Source organism: Fusarium musae, chromosome 7 (assembly GCF_019915245.1).
Source record: "Fusarium musae strain F31 chromosome 7, whole genome shotgun sequence".
Taxonomy (NCBI): Eukaryota; Fungi; Ascomycota; class Sordariomycetes; order Hypocreales; family Nectriaceae; genus Fusarium; species Fusarium musae.
Window position 1 is genome coordinate 2,108,998 of NC_058393.1, and position 22,605 is coordinate 2,131,602.

General features: G+C 49.8%; 6 protein-coding genes across 6 annotated transcripts; 1 reads left to right on the plus strand and 5 right to left on the minus strand.

Annotated features, from left to right (window-relative positions):
- Positions 1-223: 223 nt before the first annotated feature.
- GOT2 (Aspartate aminotransferase, mitochondrial) lies at positions 224-1,892 on the minus strand (the record flags this gene model as incomplete). The annotated part of the gene is made up of 5 exons (XM_044827408.1): positions 224-673; positions 728-1,377; positions 1,463-1,513; positions 1,632-1,641; positions 1,782-1,892. 5 exons carry the CDS (start codon positions 1,890-1,892, stop codon positions 224-226), a joined length of 1,272 nt encoding a protein of 423 aa, XP_044678002.1.
- Positions 1,893-4,135: 2,243 nt separating this feature from the next.
- J7337_009814 (uncharacterized protein) lies at positions 4,136-6,196 on the minus strand (the record flags this gene model as incomplete). Its single annotated transcript, XM_044827409.1, has 5 exons — positions 4,136-4,360; positions 4,419-4,509; positions 4,611-5,647; positions 5,701-5,792; positions 5,911-6,196. The coding sequence occupies 5 exons, from the start codon at positions 6,194-6,196 to the stop codon at positions 4,136-4,138; spliced, it is 1,731 nt and encodes a 576-aa protein (XP_044678003.1).
- Positions 6,197-7,858: 1,662 nt separating this feature from the next.
- On the minus strand, positions 7,859-9,361 carry J7337_009815 (uncharacterized protein; the record flags this gene model as incomplete). The annotated part of the gene is made up of 2 exons (XM_044827410.1): positions 7,859-9,279; positions 9,328-9,361. 2 exons carry the CDS (start codon positions 9,359-9,361, stop codon positions 7,859-7,861), a joined length of 1,455 nt encoding a protein of 484 aa, XP_044678004.1.
- A 360-nt stretch (positions 9,362-9,721) lies between these two features.
- Positions 9,722-11,557, minus strand: J7337_009816 (uncharacterized protein; the record flags this gene model as incomplete). The annotated part of the gene is made up of 3 exons (XM_044827411.1): positions 9,722-10,093; positions 10,144-10,785; positions 10,838-11,557. The coding sequence occupies 3 exons, from the start codon at positions 11,555-11,557 to the stop codon at positions 9,722-9,724; spliced, it is 1,734 nt and encodes a 577-aa protein (XP_044678005.1).
- An 824-nt stretch (positions 11,558-12,381) lies between these two features.
- J7337_009817 (uncharacterized protein) lies at positions 12,382-15,975 on the minus strand (the record flags this gene model as incomplete). The annotated part of the gene is made up of 1 exon (XM_044827412.1): positions 12,382-15,975. The coding sequence occupies one exon, from the start codon at positions 15,973-15,975 to the stop codon at positions 12,382-12,384; it is 3,594 nt and encodes a 1,197-aa protein (XP_044678006.1).
- A 4,091-nt stretch (positions 15,976-20,066) lies between these two features.
- On the plus strand, positions 20,067-21,698 carry J7337_009818 (uncharacterized protein; the record flags this gene model as incomplete). The annotated part of the gene is made up of 2 exons (XM_044827413.1): positions 20,067-20,447; positions 20,505-21,698. The coding sequence occupies 2 exons, from the start codon at positions 20,067-20,069 to the stop codon at positions 21,696-21,698; spliced, it is 1,575 nt and encodes a 524-aa protein (XP_044678007.1).
- Positions 21,699-22,605: the final 907 nt, after the last annotated feature.

The following is a 22,605-nucleotide window of genomic DNA, read 5'->3' on the forward strand; positions in this document are numbered from 1 at the left end:
TATAGGCTACTCGTACATGTATTTTCAAGTTCTCTTCATCTCGTCATTACTTCTCCAAGTCTATACTAGACTTGGACCCTAGACTCGGGGTATTTTCAAATCCATCTGCCCCAACAGCTTTCATGGTCGTAACTGTCTTTTTGGCATCCAAGAAATCGCTTGTCAAAGCAATGTGATCACTGGGTGCACATCCTTCTCATTTCATGCTCTAGTCATTTCGTATTTAACCCTTGACCTTGTAGATGGCCTCAGCAAGACGACCAACGTTCTCAGAAGTGATACCGGCAACAGAGATACGGCCGTCCTTGGTAGCGTAGACGGAGAACTCCTCAGCGAGGCGAGTCATCTCATCAGCAGTCAGTCCGGTGTAGGCAAACATGCCGATCTGGCTGGTGATGTGAGACCAGTCGTGCTTGGAGCCGAGCTTCTCAAGGTTCTCCTTGAGGAGGGCACGCATGGTGATGATGCGGTCAGCCATCTGCTTGACCTCACCGAGCCACTGCTTGTAGAGAGTAGGGCTGTTGAGGATCTCGGAGGCGATGCGGGCACCGTGGATGGGAGGGTTGGAGTACAGAGGTCGGATGATGATCTTGAGCTGAGAGTCGACACGCTTCTTCTCCTCGGCATCGGCACAGACGAGGGAGAAGGCACCAATACGCTCACCATAGAGACCCTACGAGATTGTTAGCTGGCCTTGTTTCTTCACATGTAAATCTGTTTAGCGTACCATGTTCTTAGCAAAAGACTGGCACAGGGCAATGTTGTGGCCCTGCTCAACGAAGTAGCGGACAGCGAAGGCATCCTTGTCGGTGTCACCGCTGGCAAAGCCCTGGTAAGCCATATCGAAGAAGGCGAAGTGGCCCTTCTCCTTGACGACGTCAGAGATCTGCTTCCACTGCTCCTGGGTAGGGTCAACACCGGTAGGGTTGTGAGCGCAAGCGTGGAAGAGGAAGACACTGCCGTTGGGGGCACCCTTGACGTCAGCAATCAGACCCTCAAAGTCAAGGCCGATGGTCTTCTTGTCGTAGTAGCGGTACTGCTCGACCTCAAGACCGGCATGGTTGAAGACGGCCTTGTGATTAGCCCACGAGGGGGTAGGGATGTAGATCTTCTTCTCGCCAGGGAAGAACTTCTGGAGGAAAGCAGCACCGACACGGAGGGCACCGGTACCAGAGATGGTCTGGGTGATGGTGATGCGGTCAAGGGCGGGGTTGTTAGGGCCGTAGGCCAGCTTGGCGGCGGCGGGAGGGAACTCGGGAACACCAGTGATTCCGGCGTACTCCTTGTTCAACTTGGCATCGACGACCTTAAGCTCAGCCTCACGAACAGAGGGAAGAACGTAGGGCTTGCCAGCATCGTCACGGTAGGCACCGACACCTGTATGGGATTCGGATCAGAATGAGGTCGAGAAACAGCGGGAAACCTCCGCAATCGGATGGTGGGGGATGACATCGCAACATACCCAGGTTGATCTTCTTGCTGTTCTTGTCGGCCTTGAAGGCTTCAGTGATACCTGGAGAGAGAAGTTAATATCGATATTCACATGGTGGTGAAGCGATTTGTCTTTTGGCGCAAAACGCCCCGTATGCGGAGAAACGGAGCGCATCGCATAAAGCGGGCGTTGGACGTACCAAGAATGGCCTATACAGAACAAAACAAGCAATTGATTAGCAACAGAAGCTGGCGCAAAGCTCAGATACGGCTGATTCAACTTACATCCTGTGAGAGGTTAGCATAAGGCCATGGAGGAGAAGTGCGCCAGCAGTGAGGGAGCTTCTTACAGGAGGACCTTGAGGAACGTTGGCCCAGTGAGAGGCAGCGCGAATGGCAACCAGGTTGAACTGAGCAGGACGGGCAGCCCGGCGGCTGGCAACTCGGAGAGTGGACAGCATTGTGAAGGTGATGATGAGGGATGGACTGATGACTGAGAGGAGGTTGAAGGAGGAGAAAGAGGAGGAGAATAATAATAAAAAAGCGTGGGAGGAGAAGTAGGATCACTTGAGGCGATCCTATCCTATGGCGGAGTGTGACTAGGTAAGGTAGGCAAAGCGTGGTGTCTAAACGTACATTTTGGCGATCGGGCCTCTTCGGAGCTGGGCTAGGGGAGCTGTTGTCCAATCAGACACTGGAGACTGGATCGAGACCCTTAATTTATGGGGGCTTCAAGCAGCTCCCACAAAATGAGCTCACCTTGATCAGGGCATTTCTCGGTGGGCTTCTGCTGCCCGTGAAATTCTAGTGGGGTTACCCCGGACATCGGCGTGTGAAAGAATGGCAGTCACAGGCGCCCAAGCCACAATATTTTGATTCTTCCCGGGGTGTTTCTCTCCATGGCCATGGGATCTACGGATATTTTAGTTGCCATGACATGACTCTTGGCTAAGGTTACGTGTAGACAAGAGTGACTCTTTAACGGTGAATGACACAGACTCTAGAACTGTGAGTCAAAAGGTAGGAGGAGAGTTGGCATTACCAGTATGTTTAAATATGAACTACCTTGCTCTATCCGCAGGTTAGTTAGTAGTTCTGTCAACTGCCATTTAGGCTCTATAGATAACACAATATTCCAAGCAGAGGATAATAATGTCAAGTCCTAGTGTAATATGTGAAACCCTCCCTGTTGTTTCTCCATGTCGTTCCTTCTTTCCTAAAGAAATGCCTCAAGCTGAGTGGTGCGCCTGAGGCGGTTCCAGGTTCTGTCTTTACCCTGCTGGGGTCTTGTTCCTTTTGTCCATCGTAATTCATTTCCAAGTAAACACAACAATGAGCATGGTCCACCAATTTATCCAGTCGAGTCGACAATATCGAATTGTCCCTTCTTAACATATCGAATGACGATGTTTTGTCACCAATTGCCTGCCGCTTCGGGATAGTATGATCTGAGTACTGTACGTACAGAAGTTGCCGCTTGTAACCCGGGATCTCGATGGATCCTTGTCAAGCAAATATGGATGGGCACATGCAGGACGGTTCAAAGCAGCTTGCACATGTCAAAAGCCCGTTTCATCCGCATTCGATCCATCACTACATAAGACCGGCATTTGATGATACTCTTTCCAACAGCCCGTACGAACTTTCTTATACATACTCTTCAGCGATAGTTTCCGTCCACAGAGCACACCAACACTGGTACAACCCCATATATCTGCTAAGATCAGCTTATATATGAGGCCATACCGAGAAAGGAGCGAGAAAAGAAAAGAAAGCTCCCATCAACCGCCGGCAACCGAATCCGACCCTGACCTGTTTCCAATGACTGTCGATTTATTCTCCAGCTGTCCGGTCGACTCCGGCCTCTTCACCGCGCGTCCCATTCTGGGTCTTCCGCTGGGCCTGTCTGTAGCAGCGGGTCCGCTCTTAGGGTACGGACAGGACAGCGCCCTTTGAATCGACGCCCATTGTCTCTCCGCTTGTCCAGATTCCGCTCCCACTACTCCGTACTGTCTCCATGCTCACTTTAGCCCTGACTGCGTGCGTCACCGAGCCCATGCTTCGGGTACCGGGCTCTACCGTTATGGAATCCACAAACACGCGCATTTCCCATGCACCGGTTCCGTCCTCGTGACCGGCCCGGTCCCGTGTATTCTGCAACTGCAGTACATATGCCGTTGCTGAACCATGCAAGCCTCAGGATGCGGTATATACTATATTTACAGAAACCCACAAGGCAGTTGGGCGCAGAAACGTCGATTGGTCTATGAGAGTGGCCATCCGAACATTTCAAACTGAAATTACCAAAACGTGGGGGCTTCAAACACTGGTCATAGTCTCGCCAAAAGAAACACAGTATCCAAGGGAATATCATTAAGTCAATCATCATGACGCCTTCAACCAAATTACATACTGGAGCCTCCCATTTTTTGCAACTACATTTTGCAAGTCTATAGGATATGGAGCTTACTCCTAAACGCCAACGCCTGTGTGATCCAAGTGCCAAGGCATATGTCAATGCCGACTAAGATCCGAAGCATCCCCTTACCAAGATCTCTGCATCTTGCATGTGGTGCATTCCAGCTCAATACGTGATGCTTTGCTGGGATATTTGCGACATCAGGGTACAATCATCTCATCAACGTATTCATCTCTTGCCCCGGAGCAAGAGTGCATAGAAGCTGAGCAGTTACAATCTGCCAACCTATGCTTTGTCGTGGACCTTCTCAGAGGGCGTGTCCGCGATTTCTTCGTACCGATTCATGACATTCTCCTCCACGGTCTCATGGAATACATCCACCTCAGTAGACGCGAACTTCCTTGCGCTAATGCCTCGCTCAAAAAGCACGTCGAGCTCCGCAAATGTGCGCCCGCTTGGCTCTGGTAGGCGGAAGAAGGTGTAGATGATACACAAGAAACAAATACCACCCTATTGTTCTCGTCAGTAACGAGGCGTATGTGTTATGGAGTGGTGGAGTGGCTCTTACCCAGAAGAATCCCGCATAATTACCCCAGTCCCAGGCTGTGGGGTTGAGCATATAAGGAGTCAAAACGCTGTTGATGATGCCCACAACGTTGCTGTAGTCAAATCTGGTTAGCTCTCAGTAACAACAGTTCGGTCATGGCTGAACGCCAACTGAGGACATCATCCCCTGGCTTTTGCAATATTCGTGACTTACTAGAGGTTACGTCCAAGAACAACTGTCTTGATCTGCAAACGCCGGGACGACAGTTCTCCCACAAGAGAATAGCATACAGTTCCAATGGTCAACTGGTAGAACAGCGCCCATACAATCATCATACAGCCTGTGGCGAGCGATGATTGGCTCCGATGAGCCTCGGGCACTAGACCAAGGAAACCCATGATGAGCAGCATGGAACAAAGACCGCAGAGACCATAGAGAACCAAGGATCGTCTGCCAATACCCAAAGTCATAAGACCCCAAGCACCAAAAACTCCGGCCATATTGATACCGTACTGGCCCAGGGCAAATGAATATGCCTTGTCGGCTGATAGTCCAGCCTGTTCAAGGAAGTAGGTGGAATAGTTGGAGAATGAATTGCCGCTCAGGTTCTGAATGGCCCAGATCATGCATACGATCTCGGTACGGCGAAGGTCTGTGCCCTTGAAGCAGTCCCAGTAACTTGCACCTGATGTGATCTTCTCTTCAAGGGCAGTTGTATGTACCATCATGGCGATAGTTTCGTCAGCGTCAAAGTCAGTCTCGCGATCGAGACTGGTCAAGCGAAGCAATGCCTCCTTAGCATCCTGGGTACGACCTCTCCGGACCAGCCACCATGGCGATTCGGGCGCAAAAAAGATGCCAACGAGGAGTGGCAAGGGCCACATCCACTGGAGAGCATATGGAATGCGGTACGCCCATTCATCGTTGCGCTTGAGCATGGCGTGGATGACGCCTATGCCGATCTCCTGGCCAAGACCCCAGCAGAAGTTGACATACGTCGTCAAGTACCCACGCAGAGCAACTGGACAAACCTCAGATGCATAGGTGATGGTCAGTGTTTGGAAGATACCCCACGGGATACCACACAGTATTTCAGCAACCAGCAGAGTCTGAACGTTCTGGGCGGTAAAGAAGATGGTTGTGAAGCCAGCTACACAGACGAGACAGGCCATGACAGTGTAACGATAACCAAATCGTTCAGAGATCCAGCCGTTGATAAAAAGACCAATGATCTCGCCACAATGGGCTCCCTATGAATTGTTGATGAGCGAGTACACCGAGAACTTGTGGGCAGATGGCTTACGTTACTCAGACCAGCTTGCCACGCAGCTGGTACCTGATATTCTCCATCATCACCAAGGACGCCATACTTCTTGTTGAACTGCGGGAAGGCATCTGGTAGCAGGTGTTAGTGAGATGAAACTCTAGCTTCGCTCAGTATCGATGCTGGCTCCGCACACCAGGCACCTGATTGCGGTCGCACACGGACAGCCAGGGGTCGGTCAACACATACAAAAGTTATTGACGAGAGAGATGTCATAGCCCTCCATTACAATACATGTGGAGATGAGGATACTCCAGAAAATGGCCTTGGGATAGAGCTTGATGCCCTGGCGGAGGGTCATGGTACGCTCCTTGTGGGCAGCCGAACGGGCATGCTCGACGATGTTGATATGCGTCTTACTGGGGTCGGTATTATCCTCAGCGGCCGAGTCCACGGCCGCCGTGTTTTCGAGGGTGTCCTTCGGAGGCGGGGCCGTTGCCGGGGCCGGCGTCACCACGTCTTGTTCGCCCGCCATAACTTCAGCTTCCTGAGCCTGGTTGTGAAGATGGGCTTATAAGCCAACCAACACTAGACCTACAAAGCTGAAGACGACTATTGGAGAGCACTGCAGCGGACGGAGAGGGGCCAAGCAAATAATCAAAACTTGCCCAAATACGCTTGATGAGGTGATGGAGGAGGAGCAACGTCGAAACGAAGTCATACAAATGTAAAGTTCAACGTGTGTAGGAAAGGTGACACTTCAAATGGACCACAATAAGACACAACCAAACAACAGAGAATCCGTGGCGACAGCGATAATAGCCACTCTTTACTCACACACGACCTGCAACAGTACGTAGCAGAAACAGAGAACAAGCAGAGCAGAGCAAAGCAGACAGAGAGAGAACACAAGAAGAGAGAAAGTCTGACGGAGTCCGAGGGGGACCTTTTTCAGGTAAAAATGGATCCAAACGTCAACAGCTTTTATTCTAGGGGCGGAAGGTCGGATCAAAGCGGGACGAGCCATGCCAGACCAAGTATGGCAGAATCATTGAATAATGGAGTGCGACTCGAGAGTCTGGAGCTCGCAATTTCTCCCTGTGGTCGTTGCATTTGCTAACAGATTGTCAGGGAGCTTGTGAGGCCACAGGCCAATGGCGCTTGTCGAGGAACATTATCTCTCAAGCCCATCCTTGCTATTTTCAAGTGGGCCGACTGCTCTTTTAACCGCAGGAAGAAACCTCACGGTTCATGGCAGATCTGGTTCATTCTGATATCGAAAGAAGCAATGGTTGAATCATAAGACCCCTCCCTATACATGCTGCCACTGTTGCGTCCTTGATACACTCACTGCCTCACTACAAGCAGAACGCCGATCATTGTTAAACAACGGCATTCAAGCTTATCTTTTCGAAAGTTACCAAGGGTGCGGAGCCTCAACTTGGCTAACCCTACTTGACTCCAATGCCCAGAGCTAGAACAATCGGCAGCCATTTAGCGCCATTAGAACTTGCGAGCCCCTGTAACTGCCAGGATAATTGGGTAACTCTTTCAACGTCCGTGGTAGGGCCGACAAAGCTTCACCGTTCATTTCATCCCTCGCTCAGTGGCGAGGGCGAGTTTGCCGATTATCTTCATGGTATTAGTTGAAGTGCCGTGGAAGACACCGAATTTGTGTCGTCAAATCATCATTTGAGGCCAAGCAATAGCTATTACTAACCTACATATATACCAGCTTCAATTCGTGACGTGGGGGTTGGTCCAAAATACGAAAGGAAAACACTCCTTGACCCCAATTGATACTGCAAGTCTTGATGATCTCCTAGTCAGCTATGATCCGATAAAGCCAAGACTTCAAAGTCCAGGCCAGCCTATAGCGAAACACAGTTGATCTTGAAACTCATACACATGCCAGGGTGGGACTGCTCTCAGCCACTATGTACCTGATCACGATAGCTCGTGCGGGGGCCATAGTTGATCTATAAAGCTACCAGCCATCTGGGGAACAGGCGGCGACTTGCATGGGAATCAAGTGTTTGGGTTTTCTTACGTTATGAGTCAGGTTTGTGTTGCAGTTGTTGAGTACTGATGTGGCGTGGTGTGGTGTGGTGTGGCGTGGTATGGTATGGTGATGCAGCTCTCACATACAATGTTACTGATGACAATCGATATGCCATGCTTCGTTTGACTACTGGCCTCAATTCTTCTTCCACACGTCTCTCCACCACTCCTTTAGCCCATATGCTTTCTCCTGTGCTTCAACATGGACCTTGACATCGCCCCCTCCAGTCAATGCCTCTAACAAACCCGTCTGTTTGCCCGTTTGACCCCCTCCTCCCAGACTCCTGGCTTTTCCGCCCGTCGCACGCTCCTGAATCTCTCGAGCCACTGTAGGCGCAACTTCAGCAAAGCACGCTTTGAGTTCTCGCTCGAGTGAAAAGTACGGCTTCTTTGCTAGATCCGGCGCCATCAGGTTATAGCTTCGTGTCAGGGCGTTAAGACGTTCAATCGACAGCTTGAGATATGCCGCTTCAGTTTGTTCCCACGCTGAATCTCGAAATGGCCGTCCAACCACCGGCGAGGCAGCCTTGATCTCTTCCACTTGTCCATCAGCGTTCTTCCGTATAATTGGGTTGTGCACCTCTTCTGCTGCAGCGTATTCTTCTGCTCTTCGAATCTGCTCTTGTAATGATCCTCCCCGTGAAGCGATCATCCTCGCAGCAAAGCGTCGCCAGTCGTTCCGTAGTCGAGCTCTAAAGATGCCTAGCTCTTTGGCAACCTCCTGTTGTTTCTCAATCCAGGGTGGGACAATATCCTGTCTTTGAATCATTTTGTTCATGATATACTCCGTCGTGTCGATGAAGGGGTTATCAGCGCGAGCGTCACGCTCAATTCCCTTTCCGCGGGGGATATTCTTGAACTGTCCTCTCGCAATAGCGTTCTCGATGCGTTCATTCGCCAGTGCTGCGAGACCCGTGATAGAGTTTGGTAACGCTCGGGCTCCGGGCTCAAACCTCTCCCTCAGCTCTTTTCTCCAAGCCTCTTTTTCATCTTCACTCATACCATTTTTGGCTTGTTGGCCACCCATTCCGACGTAGGTGTTCACCTTATCCCTCGCTTTGGCGACTTTCTCTCCGGCTGATCGCCGTGGTTGCTTCTGTAGTCGCATATCAACCGGAGAAGGTTGGAACTTGCCCCTTAGGCCTGTGGCAAGAGGTTTCTTTGCATCATCGAGCATTCGAAGTACCGTGTCTGCAGTGCCCTCTTCTCCAGTCCACGCCTGCGCGGAGGCGATGTGCCGCGTTCCCTCGCCTGCTGTCAATGAGAGACCGACCGCGGCAAAGGCGTTGGCATTTTCAGATTTGAAATTTGCATCTGCAATTTTGTTCAACAGTCTTTCCTTGAGCTCTTCCGAGAAACCGGCATCCTCAACGGCCCTACGTCCGGCTCTTCCACCGGTAAAGAGGGCTTCCTCTGTAGCTTCTTCCAGCCGTCGAGCCAAGGGTCCCAGCTCCTTCTCGATATTATTTTCATGACTCTCTTGTTCGGCTTCCTTTGCAGTTTTGTCTTGTTGTTGATCCTCCGTCTTGGGTGCACCAGCTTGCGTTGAATATTGAGCTGGTAGCAATGTTCTGGGTTGGCGAGAGACTTGTAGGCAACACCGACATACAAAGGGCACTCGACGTATAGACACAGACATTGTGTGAGCCTCACAAATCTAGAAGAGACTAAGTTGAAGTCCAGTGCGAAATTGAGAATGGTGAAAAGGTATGAACTTGTATGAACTTGTATGAGCTTGTAATGACGGTAATGAAGTTGATCAGTTGAGATTAGTCAGCCAGTCACCCTATACATCTCATCATCGCCACTTCAGCCATCAACATATCATAAATTTGACTTGGAATAACTATCTCTAGTAAAGTCCTTCATCTTTAGGAAAGTACCTGTATGTGCTCATACTATTGAATAGTTCGAATTGTCTTGCCGTGTAAAGACTCCGCCAGATATAAGCACCAAAAATGATCCTCTAACCTCGATTCACCACCAACTCAGGCTCAGCCTAGAAAAAATGATTGAAAGCAATAGCGAGTAGAAGGGCAAATACTGAGCCAACTGGCGGCCTCGTATGGAACGCAAAGTCTTCTTCATCCCCTTTCTTCTCTTCGCCGTGAGGATCATCTCGGGGCTCTCCATCGGGAGTGTTCGCCCTGACAATCCAAGTACTGCTGCTATTGCCGTGAAGTTCACCACTCGCAAGATTAACTGTGGCTGTTGAGCCGAGGATTTTACCACTTTTACTTACACCGACAGCCCGTGCGGATCTAGGAAGTGGCAATGCCTCCAAGAGGATTTCTGTTTCAAAGCCAAATCGAGATGAATTTGCGAGGAGTCTCTCAGAAGAAGTGGCGTTCTTGTCATCTTCACCAGCGTACTACTGAAGAGTCAGTAACAGTCACAAGCAAGAGGTGTGTCTGAACACACCACTTCCCATCGGTCAACCTGAGTATCGCCGTTCCAAGACACATAAATGGTAGTGTTTGTCGCCTCATTCCCTGGAAGCGCGGAAGCGATGGAAGGACCCCATGGAGGTCGGCCAATCCATTCCATCTTCCATGCGCGATACACAGACATATCAAGATCGGGATCACCGTCAGTTGCATGTGGGATAACTCCTCGCTGAATATCCATGACAACTTCACCATTGGACGTATGCTCTGTGATCCCTGGGTTCGCTCCCCAGCCGATAAGGAAGTTGCCATTGTCAAGGCCCTGGACGCTGCCCCCTGAGCCCGAGGAGATCTTCTGAGGATGGTAAAATTCATGCAAAAGCCTGACTGTCATTTCCTCATAGTCGAGTTCCACAACGACGCCACGAGAACAATTGTCTCCGCTACATGATCCGCTTGTGGTGACTTGGTTGTCGAAGAAACTGATTTGACTCTCATTGCCCTGGACAAATTTTGCGTTATATTGATTTGCGAAGTTGGTTGCATTGCCGCCACTGAGGTCCTTGAATTGGTTGCGCTTTCCTCCGAGGACCCATCGTGGGTTCAGACTATCTGCTTGGAGGAGGATGATCGCCGAAAGACTCCTTGATGACACCAGGTAATGACCTTTCGAGGTCTGCTCCTGGTCAGTACCTGGAAGGTTGAGAAATCAAGAAGGGGGCTCATACCTTCGACACGCTGTCTATGTGAAACCAGTCGAAGCCATCACCATGCATGAACGTCTTTTTGGGACTGTATTTGACCAGAGTGTCGGTCAGGTTGACGTGCGTGAAGGACCTCCACACGTTGGTAACCCTGTTGGTTTCGAGCTCGACTTCTTGAAAGATAGAGTCGCTCAGCCAACCATCCATTTCACCCCCAAGAGCAGTCAAGTTGAATCTGACATCCTGGACAGCGGTCATCAGAGCCGTGCCCCCCTGAGTTGTGAACTCGAACTCATGGATACTGCCCTGTGTAGTCCCCAGGTCCTCGATCTCGACTGTCCATTTCTTCTGGTAGTTGGCATCAAAGGCATGACAGCGGCCGCCCTCAATGAAAGTGAGATATTTGCCCCCGCTCTTCACTTGAGCACGAGCATCGAATGTCTTGGCGTATGAAATATCAGCATATATAAGGCTGAGATCTTTGCTGGAGAAGATAGCAGGTCCCGATTTGTCGCCATGTTCCATTGTCAAGAAGAGAAACCCCGAAGCATCGACAAGATTGGGGCTGAAGGTACTGATTTGGAAGACAGGGGCTACTACATCCGAGGACTTGAATTCCTGTGTAGGAAATTGACCGAGGAAGCCCTTATTGTATGCCTTCAAGTCATTTACAGGAGCGTCATCTGCGAGAGAGGGAGTAGCTAACGAAGCAAGCGTCGCGACTTTCACCAAAAACGAAAGCATTTTTTAGGAGGCAAAAAGAGTGAGAAACAGAAAGGAGAAAGAGATGGCTTAGAGAGGAGTTGCGAACAACGAAGCGAATGACGAGAGCTCCAAGAAAACTCCAAAAGTGCTCCAAAGACGAAATTTCGAGAGAGTGTAGAAGGGAAGAGGATCGATCGTTGATATGTGTCGGTGTAGGACGAGAGTTTCAAAAGCCTCTCACAAGAAACGATGGAGTGAAGACGACATGAGATTTGCCGTTACCCCAAGGCAGTTGCACTGAACAGTTTCGTGCCTGCCCTTTCTGAGACGTGCAACTGTAGCCTAAATATGAGAGGCAGGCAAGAGTCAAGACTTGTCCACGACTTCCTTCCTGTTACATCTAGATGAAAGGGAGGAACACTGAAGGAAGTACCCAAAGTATTTGCCATTGCATAAAGCGTCCCTTCCATCCATGAGGTAGGCACGCTGGAACCCAGACACCGTCGCAATAATAAAATGACTCGTTCCTTTTTGTACGATCTATGATATCTCTCTGATGCTTGGTCTAGGTATGGCTGAGACTCTCATCGTCCATGATTATATACAAACAATAACAACACAAAAGCTACAAGTGCCTGTGTCTCCCATATATAGCTCCGCAACACCATTAATGACTTTTGTGCTCCTCCGTTCTGTTTTGTCCATGGCCTAGGCTCCTATTTCCGAGGGCCTACGGCTCGCACCGGTGTCTACTATGTATATCCAATCCCAATCCAAACTCCTCATGCCATGGTGTATCAGTTTGTTCCCTTTTCCGTTGGTCGTATCTAGTCATTCATAAAACAACAACAATGAATCATATCCTATATTCGCCCCCCTTCAAGAACTTCTCGTTCGAGAATCTCAATCTGGCCAGATTCACCGGTGCGTCGTCGTTCCATGACCCAGCGCGTAGCTCCACTATCTTCCTCTTTGACGTATGATATACTATCAGCTGAGCCTTTGTGTCGATGGCCCATACCCGGACGCTTCGGAGCTGAGCCTGGCTCAACCATACTGGCCCTGTTCGAAGTCTCCAGAGGGCTCACCATTGCCGACCCCGGCATGCCCTCAACATCGGATATCGGAGAGATAGGATTGTCAAAAGACTTTGATGGGAGTCTGCTAATGTTTAGAGGCGCTACCGGGACATCCCCTCTAACGCTGGTGTCGAGTTTGGCCAGTGTCGGGACAGGAGGAGGAGACAATGTCAAACCGGGAATGCCACCTGTCAAAGTCGGGCTTCCTGACGCGCTCACACTGTCCGAGTCATGGCTGATTGTGGACAGGACCGAATTCTTCCGAGTATGGAAGGTCGTTGGGCTCATGATACTCTGACCCCATGGTGAGCTTGATAGGTCACCCCTTTCTGACCGAGGAGACCCATTCTGGCTAGACACAAGACTGGCTTGAGAGCCACCCCAAGCCCTGGAACGAAGACGGAGCAGGGCAGACAATGTCATCTCGTCGCCACGATCACCCATCAGAGCAAGCTGGGCTAGACCAGGACTTTGCAGCGGTGTTCCACTGAAGCCGGGCATACCAAGGCTCATGAACGAGTTTCTGTTGGAATACTCCGACCGCTCTGTGATAGGTGTCAAGTTCGGCTCCCTTGAAATCATGCGTCCACTTGTGCTGCGGTCCAAGCCATTCTTGGGTCCGAAGAAGCCACCATTAGCATACTCAAACTCGGGTCCTTGTTGTTGGCCAGCTGGGGCTGAGTAGAAGTTGAATTCCTGGCCATACCACCCATCGCAGTCATTAGCCAAAGCACTTGCGTTAGCCTCAGCAATAATAGCATCGTCATCGAGCTCGAAATCGGCCATGTCTTCATAAGAATCGTTGTAGCCACCGTAATCATCAAAGTTCTCATAATCGTCCTGCCTAAAAGAGTCATCACGATCTGGTGTATCAGGCGATTGGCTTGGCTCAGATAGAATGGTTTCATCAGCCGTTGGCGAAGAACTCCGTTGAAATTTGCCCGATGCCGCTGCCTTGTAAGTTGCGGCAGCGAGTGCCGCCTGGTAAGCCGCCATGGTATCACTGTTAGGAGGTGATGATGAAGGGATCATTGCTGAGGGACCATGAGGCGATTGAGGTTTGGGACTGTCGTGGGTAACCTCAGGCTCGACAGGTTGCTTTTCCTCGACACTGAGTGATGTATGAGCCGTAGTCTTGGACGTCTCTGAACCCGCAGAGAAGGGGGCTGTCATATCGGACGATCGAGTCGGTTCATCTATATTTGCGGATCGTTGCAATGCATTCGCAAATGCCCCTGCGATCGGTCGACCGAATTGATCAGTATCATTGTTGTCAAATATCGACTCGTCAAATGGGGTATCATCCCATTCTGGAGGGGCAGCAAGATCCTCAGCAAACTCGTTCCTCTCGAATTCCAGCATCCCATCATCATAATAGAGCTCGTCATCATTTAATTTGCGCCCTGTGTCAATTGGTGGCAAGTCTTGGTTCTTCTGGAATGCAGCCTCATTCTCCAGGCTGGGCACTCTCGGAACGTCCAGTCCTTGGATCCCTAGTCCACCTGCCTGCATCTCTTGATTCAGTTGTTGGTCGAGGGGCAGGTTAGGGGACAATTCTCCAAGTATGTTCGGTGTGTATTGACTCATAGCATATCCGATCCGATTGCCTTCTGCATCCCTCGGGGTTGGCAAGAAGCCTGCGCTGCGTGGGCTCGTCAACGATGATGTAGGGCCCGATCGTTGAAAGACGAAGCCAGAGAAGTTCTCTTGATCGTTGTCTGGATCAAGCTCATCATCTTGATCGTCGACCACGTTTCTGCCCAGCGTATTGTTTAGGTTATTGTCGAGATGCCCGCCCATGGTGTTATTAAGCGCATGGTTCATGTTATTATCCAGATGGTTGTCTATGCGGTCATTGAATTCATCGTTGAATCCGCCGTCGTCCATATCATCATAGTCATCACCGACCATAGGAATATCTTCCTCGAAACCATCGTCTTCCATCATTGCATCGTAATCGAAGCCATCGTCATCAAAATCATCAAAACGCGAGTCTCGAGCTGCGGCGGGTTCAGCCGTCTTCTTCTCGAGCTCTCGTTGCCGATGCCTATCTTCGAGGAGCTTCTCTTGTTTTGCAGCACCGATCATGTCAAAGCTAAACCTTGAGGAGGTACTCTTCATATGTCGAGGGATCGCAGAAGGGATATCTTTGCCTGACAATCCAGATAGTGAGGGACCTCTCGATCTACCAGCACGAGATGAAGTGGATCTCTCGTGGATGTATGCTTCTTCATCGATCAACCGTGATGCTTGAGGCGACCTTGGCTGGACCGAGATGGGAGCGTTGTCCTTGGGAGGTACGGGAGGCGCATCTGATAAGGTGAGGCTAGCCATCTCTGCCGCAGGGATTTGAACAGCAGTAGATGCTGTGCTTGGCGTCATCTTGAGGGCCCTGGAGTCTTGGGAGTAAATAGACTCGGAAGCATTACTAGGCTCTCGCTGGGTCAAAGGTGTGGCCGAGAGAGGAATCTCATCTGCCTGACTGGCAGCTGTGTTCAAAAACCTCTCTTGGGTGGGAAGGGGAGCGGAATTGGGGACTGGCGAGGTGAAAGGGGGCTGCACTGTTTCCCTGTTTGGGGTGTTCCTCTTGGGCCGCGGGGCACTGAAATCATGGACTCGAGTTCCCATGATGCGAGGGTCATATATCGGATCCTCGCCTCGCCGGGCCAAGGGTAATGGGCGCAAGTCAGGAGCATGCTGACTGTTCTTGCGCCTCATCAATAAGGTCGACATTGGTTTTTTGAGAAAAGGCAGCCCTTTTTTGGGCTTGGGGATTTCGGTGTTGCTTGTCGTCTGTGTAAGCGAGGGGAGTTCCGTAACCAGTCGGGTACCTGCAGGACGGCGACCGGTAGGTGCAGCAGCTGAGTGCTGAAGATCTGTAGGTGTACTGAAAGAGGATGCAGCTTTTGTATTCCTCAAAACTTGTGGCGACGGCCGCAAAGGAGCGCTGTTTGAGGTTAATGACGGCTGAGATGCTGAATGTTGTCCATGTAGACTAGATCCTTTGCCGTTGTCCGCAGTTTCAAGAGCCTGAGCCTCCAAGTCCCGCTGATATTTTCTAAGAGCGACACCACCTATGAATGATCCCTTACTAGATGAGCTTCTGGAGTTCGGTTGCGGTCGAGGAGGTTCTAGCGGGCTTGTGGCAGCATTTTGGCGACTATCTCGTGAATTCCCAAGGTCCTCTGTGGTAATACGGGCTATGGGTGGTAGAGTGGGAGGCAATGAAGAAGGATTCGACGAGGTCGGTCGCAGTTCCGGAGAGAGTGCATCGGGAGAGAAAGGCACAGTGGGTGTAGGTGAAGTAGGATTGTTATCGGGAGAAGGCGAGGCAGGATTCGAGGGCCCTCGCCTGTGGAACCTCAGATGGGACAGCATACCGAAGAACCGGCTGAGGTCTGCGTCAAGGAGAGTGAATCAAAATGTCGACGGCGGCTGGGTGGGGGGAAGCGCTTCCGCGCTCGAGCTTGCGTAAGGGAACCGATGCGTAGTGAGAAGAGGGCAGCGCATCCGTGGGGCAGCGCCCGATGGTGTAGTGTAGGGCGAAGCAAACAGTAGGCGAAGGAGGCGATCGAGACGCGATCATGGCATGACTCAAGGGGTCGCAGTCGCAAGAGACAACGTAAACATAGTGGCCGATCGATAGGGTGTCTTGTTTGTTTGGGCGTGAGAAGAGCCGGGTATCGATAGCGGGCAGCAAGGGAGCATAAGATTGTTTCTAAATGCGCAGCGCAAAGCAAGGCAGCGATAGCCGAAGTATGTTTTTTTTTTTTTTTTTTTTTTTGAGTGAGGCTGGTGCTGATGCAGAGAGGCTCGGAGAGTTCGGCGGTATAGTCGATGTAGATTGCCGCGATGGAAAAGATGGGATGAGATGTTGTTGGGAGGAGGCGTAGGAGATGAAGTGGCAACCTGACTAACTTAATGGACCTGACCCTGATGCGTGGTTGGTGACGGATTTACAGTTTCAAGGGACCTGATCCAAAAGCCTGGCAATGGCAAGGAATGGCAAGGAAAGGCAAGACAACGCAAGGCAAGGATGAGTTGCACGTGCATAAGCCACTCGAATACGACTCTGACGCGGCTTCTCAAGCAATCCAATCAGAAGAACAACAATGATGCTGTTTCAAGACAATATTTAAATCAACTGTATCACCAGTTCCTACAATCAATAAACCCAATGAGAGAACCAAGCAAGCAATTAACTTTGACAAGTAGGGCTTTTAGTTTAGTCCTACAGCCGTTGTCGTCGGTAGTGGGGCCAGCTTGTTACAGCAAAGTAAACCGGGCTTTGCGCCAAGCCTATAAAAAGAAACCCCTAGGCATCCCTTATAAATAATAGTAGTATAAAGAGAGAGAAAAAATTGCGCAAATGATGCGTCTTCTATGAGGATGAGCATTTGTCATTTCCAAGGCGAATTCCTCTTAAAACAGAATCTCCCTTGCTGTGGACAAAAGGGCAGCTTCATTAGCTACCTACAATCCACTTACACAAGCTCGCCCTTCAACTCTTTACGTGCAAGTGGCACTCGAGATAGTCTCTGACTGGGGCCTAGAGTCTGTACAATGGGTCTCGGATTGGCAAAGGGGTTGAGTTTTGTTCCTGTTCCCATAGAAGTCTCAGACACATTATTGCTCTGGGACATAATTTCTGCTCGCTAAGTATCTTGGCTCTTCCACTTACATCGTAGCAATCTCCAAACATCAATTCAACCCATCTAGTGCATCGGAGGAAATCATATGCAGTATCAACGACACCCATGACTTGGCTTCCAGCTCTGATGGGCTGCTATACGATATTTCAATGCCTCGCTCTTGAGTCTAACTTGCCAAGACGACGGAAGTACGTCGTCGGTGGCAGCCAACTCGCCGATAAGGTTGATCCCCCAAAGTCTAATCACATAGACTTTGCAAAAGTTGTGCCAACTATCATGACATACCCAATAGTAGGTGAATAGATATGCGATTGTGTTGGCCATGGCGGTTAAGCTTATCTGAGACGACTCATGTTAAATTGACTCTTGCAACTGGTGGTTGGAGCTGGCATTTCGACCAGGCATGCTCCATCGAATATTACCTAGGTACACAATTGAATCATCGATGACAAGGTGAGGCTTCAGCTGTTAATAAGCAGCCATATCGAGCGATTCCCCTCAGTTTCTATGCGTCATCGAGTAACATTCTCATTTCAGGCTCGTGTAACACTGCTGAGAATTATGTAAGTCAATGTTAATGTCGATCAAAGCTTAATCGCATTCGTAACATTCGCCCATGACACAATTTCATTCACATCAGAAAGCGATGAATTTTTTGACATATAGAAATATTCGTGACTCAGCCAGCTGTCTTATTTTGAGTCCAAAAATAGAAAAAAAGAAAACAAAGCGGCAGCCACAGTTTTAAAATTCTTCAACTTTCAACGCTGGCCTGAGCCACGAGGCTGTGAGGTTTGGTGAACTAACACGGCGTTGCCGCGCTGAGAGCCTCAGACAATCAGGTCAGTGTGTAATATGTCCGGACGTACGATGGCTGAAGGCGTCGGAATCACGGCATTCAGTTCTCACTGACGGACGGAAATAAAAGAACCAATACTAGTTGAATGTGAGGAATGTTGTTGGAGAGGACCGTTTATTCTAGACCATTTTGATATGTGGTGGTTCTTGGCAATGGCTTGCTCGGCCCGTGGTCTCTGCTTGAAGATATCTTTGTTTTGTGTTTGGGAAAAGCTTGGGGCACATTGTTATTACTATAAAACTTCTTTTGTCTATCTAATCTAAACAGTGTAGCACAAAGACTGGATCTTTTGCCGGGGCTTCCAAGACTTGTAGGCAGTAGGATTCCTGGGCAGACCTCATCATGAGCCGATTACTGGTAAAACCTAGGCGGTAGAGGCTGGGCACTCATCAAATTATATCTGGCGTAACCGAGTGCTCCGAACGTGGGGAAATAATTATGACGTAGAGTTTCTGTTACTTTGGCAGTAAGTAATGAAGAAAATGACATCGATGCTTGATGAAAGAGGACGTAAAGACAAAGTGATTGTATATGGTATTTGTGTAATACAATATCCGTTGGTGATCAACCGGGTGCATCGTTACCTTGGGAGGCATCAAGTTTGTCTCGTGCGTTATTACCGGTTGCGGCTCATGAGAAGCAAACACTGGAGTAAACTTGCAGCACATCACTCAGTGATCAACGGCTGAGTTGCACTCAATCACTCACTTCCCCACAAACCATCAACAATAGATAGAACTCACGTCAGGTTCTGGAAGTTGAGATTCTTGGCCTGCTCGCCCGTGGCTTCGGCCCTAGCCTGACTTTGACTTGGCTAGGCCGGGGACTGGGTCTGGGGGGAGGCTCAGACTCCACTGCTGACGACGCATTTCTTGGGACTAATTTAACTTAACAAAGACGAAGAAGGGGCCAGATTCAAAAGAAACAACAACGGGTTGTAGTTAAGTGGGAGAACAACGTTGCTGCCACGGATGACGAGGCCGGAAGACGGCACCGGGATGTGGGTACAGGGGCGCCGGCCGGATCCCGCTGTAACCGTGACGTGACGTGACGTTTCTTGCTGGCTTCAATCGTCTCGAGAGATTCAGGTCAGGAGAGACAATTCGATGAGATTCGCTAATACATTCTCTTGGCCACATGGAAATCCACCCTCCCAAACAAGGATGCCTCTAATCTCTCGTCTCTGCCTTGTCCTCCCTTTCCTGAATCGCTTTAGGCTCACCACATCCCGCGATACCAAGTCTGTGAGAGGTCTTGGCCACGCAACAAGTTGTGATGAGACTCGGCTTGGCAATGACTGTTGTTGCATCGATTTCATCGGAGGTTAGTTACTTATGTACTGCACTTGTTATCTCAGTTTTAGTTTAAGTAGAAGCGTAACCGTTAGACTTATCGACCCCGAGGCGTATCCCTGATAAATCAATCGCTTATTCCCCCATAAAATTCTATCCTTCATTTCGTCTTATTTAACTACAGCGCAGCCTTATTTTCGCAATAGCCTCTCATCTCGGCCTGTTCTAGGTGTTGCTCCTGTCAACCTCAAACTCTCTCGTCTTAGACTCCTGACCCTCGCATAACGCCCTATCATAAGGTAGCCTTCACTCGGGCTCTACAACATCTCCCCTGAAAGCCGTTTCTAGCTTCTCATCCCGTCTTGCTTTCGAAACGCCTCGTTCAAAGTTAATCACTGCTTCCCACTGGCAACATTCCTCTTTACTTAGAGCGTGCACTCAATCCCTTTGAGAGGCTACTTCCACGAATTGGGCGTCTACCACCGGATCATCGGCATAGGATTTGCATTTTCTAGTTCTAGACTTGTCCTATTTCTATCTACAATTTCTCAGCCACATTAACACCATACGACATATACATTTTGCCCATGGCCCGCATCAGTACTTGAAATCGCCGTGCCTTTTTTCTCTTATTAGTCGCTTCTACTCGCTCGACTCTAGCGCATCATGTTTCAAGCACGATGGAAATCACCCGCAGAGCTCGATCATCAACTACCAAGTCGTCGTGACAGTCAAGATTCTGTCATGGGTAGACTCGGCGGAAAGAATCTTGTCATCTTTTGCTCTACTCGCGTTTGGCGCGGCGCGCCCAAACTTATCCTTCAAATCGCTGCCCTCTTCTTCACCACCTTTCTGATCTTCGGCGTATTACCAAATCGACTATCAGGTGGACAACTCAGGAACGGCTCCACTGGATTATTTTCTTGGGGTAGACATGAGCCAGAACCTGAATCGAATTTGCGGATCGTGGTGTTTGGATCCCCTGATGTCATGGGTAATGTCAAAGATCCCCGACGCAAAACATGGACAGAAGAATTATGTGATGAGGTTAGTTGCCAAAGCTCGAAATTGTGATATAGATCTTACTTACTAACAGATCATTAGCTTAACTGCAGTTCTTATCTCTCATTTGTACCAGATGGCCGACCAAACAGGGGCCTCACCAGCAACGAACTCCATCAAAAAGGCGTCAAGGACCTTCTCAACATCACAAAACATACAGACGTGAAGAAGAAGCCAGCCTTCGACTACAACTTCATTTCCAAACAGTACCCAACTCCAGACAAAGTCCCTGACTTAGCCAGCCAAGTGAAGACCTTCCTCGCGATGCCACCACCTGAAACCCCCCCGCGCGAAACGCTCTGGATCTTCAGCTTCGGCACTTGGGAAATCTGGAACATGGCCGCAATGCCAAGGACAAAGTCGGAAGATATTATTACAGATATGGCGAGGGTTATCCTTGACCAGGCTGAAATACTCTACGAGCGGTCACTAGACCCAACTTCCATCGCGTACTCGGACTTTTGGACGAATGCGACCGAAACCCAGATCAGAGAGCTGACCGCACCCGGCGCTCTAGATAGTGTCGACAAACGCAAGTTCGAGAGCTTTCGCATTATCGCGCCTATGATATTCGATGTGTCCTTGACACCGGCGTGGCAAGCTCGAAAGGCGCCACCAGTACCCAATAGCGTAGTAGAGCATACCCGAAATGCCGCGGAACTGACCAAATACTGGAATCAAGAGGTGGATTTTGCAGTTGCTGAGTGGATTGAGAGATCGACCAAGAAACCCCAGAAGCCGGCTTCTGAGGACAAGGCATCAAGCAAGAATAAGAGCAAGAGAGCCGAGAGTGTTGAGCCAGTTGAGCACAGCGAAGACACAAAAGACTCGGCGAAGAAGACATACGAAGACGAGCGTGTTATCCAAGCTCCATACCCCATGCGTAACGGGTTGGCGGTGGACATTGGAAAGGTGCTTCTCGATGCGATGACAGAGGGTGAGATGCAGCATGCCGCGGTGGTAGATCTGCGAGGACGTGGTACAATGTCACCAAACGCGACGATGCGATTCGCGGATGTCTGGACTTCGTGTGTCAAGGCTGACATGTCTGATCTCACTATCGATCAGGACAAGGTCACGGCTGACTGTGCCGTTGAGAACGACCATTTATTCTACGACTCGTTGACGATAAGCGAAAGGGCCATGAAGGGCACAGTTCAAGCAGTTGTGCAAGAAATCAAAGACGAGCTGTTCAATGCACAGAAGAAGAAGGGTTGGTTATACGGGGGATGGTAGTTCAAGCAAGCGTGTATGATCAATTGGTTTCCAGTTTGCATTTGACATTGCTTTGCATTGCGTTGGTATTGACTGATACCCGGTGGATAGAGACATGGAAATGCATATATGATTAAAGACAGGATGGATGGATGGATGGCGTTTGGGAGTAGGTAGATAGAATCGCTTTATCGATAAGATGGAGAACGAGCATCTCCATATGTATAAGCTACCGTACAAATGCCAGTACGAATTTGACAACGCTACGAGCCCCATCAGTGACTACAAAGTCTGTTCCTGACGTACGGGCCGAACCTTGAGGGGCTGACAAGGGGCTCTCACAACGCCGAGATCGCCGGCTCGATGCTGGCCAGATCTACTACCAGGACACCATAAAACGTGAAGACCGGTAGGGAAGAGATCAAGTTAAAGTTGGTCGATCGCCAAAGAGTTTAATTCTAACCTGCAGAGTTTAATGCCCGTTCTTGTTCTGGCTTGGTCATATATACATTGGACGGCTATCTCATGATCCAACAGTTGAGTCGGGTCGAGTCGAGTTAAGGATGTGACGTAATACGGCAGTTGATCTAGCCCCTGTAACCTCCTCGATCGATCACTACAAGGGTCGTCTCTCGCCTTGCAAATCCAACATCCGAGAGGTCAACTGTAAATATGATGCCAACATGAACACACTCTAAGGCCCCCGACTCCTGTTTTTAACAGAATTATAGCACAGCCCACTACAAGCCACAGTCAAACGCTCCAATCTTGGCTTTGGACTGGTCATTCTTCTAGGAATAGCGCCCACGCGGGTAAATCTCCACCCCCACAAACCTAGGAGATCGGCGTCGCTAGTATCACGCAGCGACGTCACAAGTCCAAGACCTTAAACAAAGCACGTCGCAGCCTCTATAAACAATTTCCTGCA